The 7,434-nt window shown below is 48.3% G+C and overlaps 1 protein-coding gene across 1 annotated transcript; it reads right to left on the bottom strand.

Annotated features, from left to right (window-relative positions):
• Positions 1-558: 558 nt before the first annotated feature.
• LOC125519990 (amino acid permease 3-like) lies at positions 559-7,035 on the bottom strand. The gene is made up of 5 exons (XM_048684768.1): positions 6,761-7,035; positions 2,246-2,479; positions 2,027-2,120; positions 1,578-1,935; positions 559-1,488 (listed from the first exon to the last, which is right to left on the bottom strand). Exons 1-5 carry the CDS (start codon positions 6,891-6,893, stop codon positions 829-831), a joined length of 1,479 nt encoding a protein of 492 aa, XP_048540725.1. The 5' UTR covers positions 6,894-7,035; the 3' UTR covers positions 559-828.
• Between the last annotated feature and the right edge of the window lie 399 nt (positions 7,036-7,434).

Below are 7,434 nucleotides of genomic sequence, written 5' to 3'. Positions count from 1 at the left end.
CAAAGACAGAGGCATCTCTACCTATGATGAAATACTCCTCACTCTGGGTCAACTACCTGCAGACATTGCAATGGAGATTGTTATTATGGGGTGCTGGAGCATCTGGCTGACAAGGAACGATAAGATTTTCAAAAGGGCACCAATACACCTAGATTCTTGAAAATTCTATCTGAGAGAAAGCCTACAGATTACCAGTATTATAGCTAAGCAAGAGAAGGCCATTGATCAGTAATTGGATAACACAGCACCTGTAATCGTTTCGATGTTTCATAGAAAGGGCATCGGTTGACCCACTAGTTTTGGGCATGATTTGTAATATGTGTACTATCTTTAGTTAATTAATGAAAATTACTACGGTTTCGGCTCCAAAAAAATGGCAGGTTATCAGAATTGGGTCCAACTATGTATATTTCTTTACTCATGTTAAGCGCATCGTTATATGTTTGGCGCACAAAGACTGAATTAATACTTGTGTGCATTTCATTTAAATTCATACATGTTGTTGTCTCAAAATACACATGTTTATTGAGACGTTCGTGCACGTGCATCCTTACTAGCTAGATAAAGTCTTCGTTCCGGTTAAACATTTCCAGTTTTTGTGTGAGCTCAAGTTTCTGTACATAAAGTGAGGACCAACATCTGCAGCCTGTAGGATATAGGGTGATCTATACATCTCTCCCTTCCTCGAGTTTCTGAGCAACACAGCCGGGCGTACGTAACACGGGATAAACCCCCCACCGACGCACCCAGCCGACGATGGTTTCCCATCACACACAAACAAGCATTGTCGACGGCCAATTATTTGACAGCATGCAAAAACTCCCATCCTCACGACTTGGTCTTGAACGGGACGTAGTTCTTGAGCGACTCCGTGACGCCCTCGATGGACGCGACCGCCGCGGCGAGCGACACCAGGAAGCAGAGGAAGCTGAGCGTCTGCAGCGCCACCCACCTCGTCGTGTACCTCGGTATCCCGCGCTGCCGGATGTACATCTCCACGGGGAAGTAGACGGTGAGCGGCCAGAAGCCGATGGCGCCCAGGAAGCCGAGGATGTCGTTGAAGAAGGGCATGAGGATGGCCAGCAGCGTGCTCACCATCACGAACGCCGTCCTCCACGTCAGCCTGAAGAGGTTGAGGTTGAAGCCGAGCCGCTTGCCGTTGCCGGCGGCGACGCGGTGCTCGCGGGTGATGAACCCGGCGTTGGGCCAGGTGGCCGCGGCGAAGGTCTCGACAGCGGCGAAGATGGGCTGGCAGAACACCTGGTAGGCGCCCACCAGGTGCACCACGATGCACACGTTGGCGAAGTCGATGAGCCAGTAGGGCTCGTAGAAGCCGAAGCCGGTGAGGATGTTCCCCTTGGCGCCGTTGCCGAACGCCGCGTAGCCCAGGCAGCCGCACAGCATGTAGAAGGCCGTCGTGGTGGACACCCCCACCAGGGTCGCCTTCTTCATCGTCTTGTTCTCCGCCGGCGGAGACCTCACCGTGTCCTACGTACAACAGGTTCATTCTTTCAGCCTTGTACCGAAGCAGCACATCGTCAACCTCGGGAGGACTTTCCCATGCAGCGGTTGCTCACCTGGATTTCTATGAGGATCATGGAATAGGAGTAGGCGAAGGCGATGTCGCCGAGCGCCTGGAACGCGAGCCAGATCTTCTGGGCCGAATCGACGTCCACGCCAACCTCGGTGCCGGTCAGGGTGGCCTTGCCGGTCGGGCCCGATATGGTCTGCGCCAGGGAGAGGCCGACGGCGATGGAGGCGTAGGTGAAAGACATGACGGCGGCGAGGATGGAGAGCCACCAAAGGTCGTGGAAGTTGGGCACCTGGGAGAAGAAGATCTGGACGACCCCGAACACCACCATGTACATGGAGTCGTACACGCCGCAGTCCGCCGCCCGGCCGTTCTTGTGGAAGCAGTTGGCCTTGTTTATAGCACTGTTCGTGGATGGATCATCCGGTCACTCAACACGCGAAAAATCTCGGACGAGACATTGAAACCTTTTCAGATGATGATGAATCGACTTACGCCGCGCTGATGGACGCTGTGATCGTGTACCCGATTGCAGTCCCGACCAAGTTGACGTACTGGAAAACGCCACAGGCCCACACTTGCCAGCGACCTGCACGCACAAAGCAGCACACACCAGCACAGTTAGTCCTGCCATGCGTCTTCAAATCTGGATTCAGGAAGAAGCTCCTCGGTGGTCAGTTGGGTTGCATTCCAGGAGAGGGACAGGAGACTTACTCAAGTAGGATGCGACGGCGTCCATGTAGGTGTAGTTCCTCTTCCCGGTGAGCGGATCGCCGGCGCGGTAGCAGTCCGCGAGGAGGCCGGAGGTGTAGTAGGTGATCGCCGCGAAGAGCATCAGGGTGATCGGCCCGACGACCCAGCCCAGCTGCGCCGTTGCCCAGGCGAGGGAGAGCACGCCGGAGCCGATGACGGCGGTGATGATGTGCGCGCTCGCTGTCCATACCGTCCCTGCTCAACATATTGGCTGTCAGTCAGTTGCTGCAGGAAACCATCTTGGAAGTTCTAGTACTGTTCGGTCGTCGTAATTGCTGCTGAAACTTTACGGTTTCAGTTTAAACACTCTGCATTTTGATAACGTCTAGCACTAACAAAAATCAACCAAAGTTCGCAAGGAAAAATATAACGATGATTTGCACTACAGACTACAGAGTAACGTATTCTAGCAGTGTGGAAATGTCAGTTAGAAGTCATGAAAAAATCATAATAATGTATACATTGTTGCAAGATGTATGAACCTAACAATTTTGACCCAACTTGTGCCATTTTTGTGTGCTTTATGAAGGAAATAGTATGATAGTCTCAAACATATTGCAACCGTATGTAACTTGTTTCCTAGAACAGCGCACAAACGGACATGATTTTAGCTGAAATTTGCATGTTTATGCTTCATCTAGTAATTTGCGTGCTCAACATTTTCTGGCAATTTCACTACCAAAACATTATCTTGGGATGAGTAATTCTCAAGACATAGAGGTGGACAAACTCTTGCAGGATATCACGAACACACCAACATTTTCCATGAACCTATTGTGATCGGGGCACAAGAGAGGCATGGGGATACTATGGTTGTAACCCCAGGCCTAGGATCAAATTTATGCACAGATCTCTTAGGAATATCACAAAACTATTAGTAAATGCTACTGAAATTGTGCAGCCCTTGGCGTAGCCTGGCCATGGGCCATGGCTCCGCCTCGATAGAAAAACCATTCACTTGTGTGTGGATCAAACAGAGAACATAAATAAAGGGTCCAATCAGTAACATAATGTGATACTCCTATATATAAAAAAGCGTCAAATATTGCTAATACTTGCATATTAGCGACTGGCCTTTTGGATGAATATATATCCATCCAAACCACTAGTAAACAAAATTACAAAAAAGTAATATTTTGCGCATGGTAAGTATGAATACTATTTTTGTATATTGGTGTATTAATTTTAGAAAAAATAATTCCACCAGGATCCTTGATTTAATTTCGAGTAATAAACAAATAAACCTTAATTAAAACTAAAACTAGTCTAAAAATAAAAACAACCCTTCAACGGAAGAGTACAAAAAAAAATTTCTTGCCAAAAAATTTGCAAGTTCAAAGTTGAACTTAATTGAACAAGTCAAACAATTCTATTTTCTCACAATCACAAGATCTTAAAAGAACAAATGAGGTGACATGTGTATATCTTCAACCCATGTGTGCCTACATTTTCAAAAGGTCTAACTTTCCAATGTTATCTTCTTAAATGTCAAAAGGAAATCCTGACCTTGAGAAGAATAAAAAATACTTAGGGCTCCTTTCGTTCACAAGGTTGTGTAACCCAAGCAATAGATATGTAGAATTGCAGTTTCGTGTCATCTTGTATCATACATGGTTGAAAGGATGTTTGATTGATCAATGCAAAAACAGGATAACCTTTCTAAGTTGTTGGAGTCAATAAAGTGATTTTAAAATACTATGGAATGACACGCAAAAAAAAGTGATTTTAAAATATGAGTTTCAATGGTATATATAAAACAACCCAAGGATTACACTTCGAAATCCCTTTGAATCAAAGATGCATGTAGGTGAGGCCTCACATTATACTACTACCTGAGTAAAATTGTGTGTAACTTTGCGCTATAATGTTACGCTTTCCTATTTCTATTTGTATATGATCAAAAGATGATAGCAGCCTACTACCTCCGTCTTGATTTATTAGTCTCCTTTGTAGTTTGTGCAAATTTTTAACTAAAGACTTAACTGGCAAAATTTTAATGCATGTGAACAAAAATAATATCGTTGGATTCGTCTTTAAACATAGTTTTCAATGACATAATTTTTTATAACAAACATGAATATTTTGTTAGTTAAATTTATAATTAAAATTTGACACAGATTATAATGAGGACCAATAAACCAGGACGGAGGCAGTACTACATAGAACCTACTCATAGAGACAAGAAAATGTCAAGACAAGGCCTCATGAATGTCCCTTGATGATCTGCGTTTGCTTTTGGCCGGTCAACTCCTGGATACGATATTGACTCCTTTTTTCTCTCATGGTAGCTAGGAGGAGAAGATATTGAAGGCCTCTTTTGGTTCATAGGATAGGGTTATCATAGGAATAGGAATCTTGTAGGAAATGAGATGACATGTATCTCAAATCGTATGAGTAGGAATAGGAAACAAGATGTCATTTGGTTGACACCAAAGAAATTTTTCCATTGAGTCTAGGCTCTTTTTTATTTTCGTATGAAATGTGGAAGATAGGAACTTATCCTATGTAGGAATAGGAATCCATTCCTATGGACCAAAAGGCTCTAAAGAAAAAAATCCTATAAAAATCTTATCTTCTAGAGTTCCTATGAAATTCCTCTAAACCAAAATCAAAGGAGACCATAAAAAGCCTAGCTACTACGTAGAAACTAGGAAGAGGCCATACATATAGTCATGGTTTGGTAGCGGGGCCGCGTAGAGGCGAGCGCCCGCCCGAAGGTCAGAGACGGCTGCCCTACGGCGCATCGATCGGATCGCATCGGTGAGCTCATCCGCGCAGACTCCGCGTCCCTCTCGGGCGGCCATGCCGTGTCTCTGACGAGCTTCTCGAGTCAAACGACAAAAGCAAGCCCGTCTTTTTCCCGCCCCTAGTCCTAGTCCTAGTCCTACTACTCCATACTTACCCATAGGCCATAGTACAATCTGCTGCGTTGAAGGGATCGAAAGGATATGATCCGTGGCTCCACGCCCAAGCCGTACGACGTGCTTCCAAACGCCATGGGTCAGATTTTGCGTCAAAGCTCATATCGCCTCCGTGTGTTGCTCGCATGGGATGCGTGCAAGTAATATTACTTCCATTCCCACATAGAACTGTCCAAGGGAATCGACTGAAAGGGAAACTTGACCCGTGCGACACTGATACGGCCTGGCTCAGTTTAAGCAGCAGTACATCGCGTGAGGGAAACAGATTCCGCCGGGCAAGAAACCACCACCGGGAAGAGTGCCGGCCCCGAACGGGGGCTTTTGCCGAGTTGGTGAGATTGACAGGTTAGCACGCAGAATGAGCAATCAGCGGTCAGTCGTTCGGTCTGACCGTCGACGTACGCCGGTGGCTTCAGCGTTCAGGGGCGGCGCTGTCCTGGCCTACTACCAGCGCCTCTCCTCTCGTCAAAAAGGGTAGCTAGCTGAGGGGGGATACTAATTTTCCTCCAACACGTGCTGGTCAAGGAATCTGTAAAGTGGCGGTAGGGCAATCGCAGGTCAGTCAGAGATGCGCGCCTGTAAATTCCATATGGAGCATCCACGCTACCCTCCCCGCGCGCCCGGATGCTGACAACGGCAAAGAGTTCGACGTTTCTCCCCAGTAAATTGATTGATTAGCTAGCGCTATTACGGTGAGACACGCTGCTGTTCACCGTGCATAGGGGTAGGGGCAGCAGCAGTAGGATAGCCATGCACAGTGAACAGGTGCGCCGTTTCTCTCCGGCCGAGTTTGACCGTGCGACCCACATGCGACCCATGCGTGCGACCATGTGGACTCGTCTCTGCTTGATTTGAGCTAATAATTGGTAGAAAAATATTGGTGCCGGGACAAATCTAGCTGGGACGTGCACGTCAGACGATATGCTTGTTCTTTTTTTCTTTTCTTTTTTGCATTCTTCTTCCTCTCTATCTGATCTGGTGTAGGTCACAAGCCTCCGATTTGGAATGGAACGAGACCAAAGAGACCGACGTGAGGCGACAGCCGTCCAACCCTTGCGAGCAGTAGGGCACATGGTGACCGTGCGTAAACACGTTTGACCGATCAGGCCCAGGGCCCAATGGCAGTGGCATGCGAGCATGATAGTTTCTTCCGCCCACCGCGAAAACAAACAAGAAAACAGCTACTGTAGTAGCTAAACTTCCCGGTGGTTTCTCTCCGCCTTCCGCCTTCGCTGAACACGAGCGGAGAGTAGCCTCGCGTGCGGTCCCCCACGGCGGGAGGCAAATCCGCACCCGAACTCCATAGTGCCAACAAAGACAGCGCAGCACATGCTTCCCAGCTCGGCAGCGGCGACTGACGGCGGCGACCGCCGCACAGCACGACCGTGTCGTGGCGATAGCACAAGAACAGAAAATCAACCGCGCCGGCCGGCGGTAGGGTTTTGGCGCCATGAAAAGCTAGCTGAAGCTGAACTGGGCACATGATAGGCGTGCAATTTTGCAGCGACGCGAGTTGAAGGAGGTGAGTAGCGGAGCTGAGCATGATGCTGCTTACCTGTGCGCCGCTGCTTGCCGTCGTCGTCCACGTCGGCGTCGCCGCCCTGCGCCGGGGGAGGGGGGTAGTAGGCCTCGCCGGCGACGGCGCCGTTGCCGCCGTTCCGCGCCGCCATCTCCACGTCCTTGGTCATCCCTCCGTCAGTGCAGTGCTGCGATCGTCCCTCTCCCCCTTCCTCCCTCACCTCCCTCTAGCTGTGCCGTGCCTCTGGCTGGGAGGATGGGTAGGTGGTGTGGCTGTCCAGAACCAGAACGAGTGAATGACAATCAGAGAGAAGAGCCTGCCCTACTATATATACAGGGGGTGAGCCGTACACGCGCGTATGCTATCCTAACATTTACTCCCCTTTTTGTTTATTTGTTCACATCGTAGGACGCTGGAAATGCACGGACTAGGCCTTTCCACGGTCGTTTTTGGTTCCAACAAAGCTGCCAACTTTAACACGGAGAGGTCAAACATTGTGTTTTAGATTGGCTTGGTGTAGCAGTAGTATGCTTCAACCAACCAATAAAGCAGATCCCCTTAATCAAGTTATTCAATCCTAATAAATGTAACACTTGCTTAGTTAATCAATTTTCTTGCGGGTAAATTAAAATTTGAGGTTGTAAGAGCATCTACAACCTAATCTGCCCCCCTAAACATCCATAGACGCGTCCGGGGGAATGCCCGGACAG

This window comes from Triticum urartu, chromosome 7 (genome assembly GCF_003073215.2).
Source record: "Triticum urartu cultivar G1812 chromosome 7, Tu2.1, whole genome shotgun sequence".
Classification (NCBI taxonomy): domain Eukaryota; kingdom Viridiplantae; phylum Streptophyta; class Magnoliopsida; order Poales; family Poaceae; genus Triticum; species Triticum urartu.
The sequence above is the reverse complement of the archived record's forward strand: the minus strand, read 5'-3'. Positions and strand labels throughout refer to the sequence as shown.

What these genes read in the sequence shown, in the direction of transcription:
- LOC125519990 (XM_048684768.1), bottom strand. Translation starts at nt 6,893, where the DNA reads ATGACCAAGGACGTGGAGATGGCGGCGCGGAACGGCGGCAACGGCGCC. An exon ending in CGGCAAGCAGCGGCGCACAG is followed by an intron (nt 2,480 to 6,760) that starts GTAAGCAGCATC and finishes TATGTTGAGCAG; the next exon opens with GGACGGTATGGACAGCGAGC. An exon ending in TGATCCTCATAGAAATCCAG is followed by an intron (nt 1,489 to 1,577) that starts GTGAGCAACCGC and finishes TGTTGTACGTAG; the next exon opens with GACACGGTGAGGTCTCCGCC.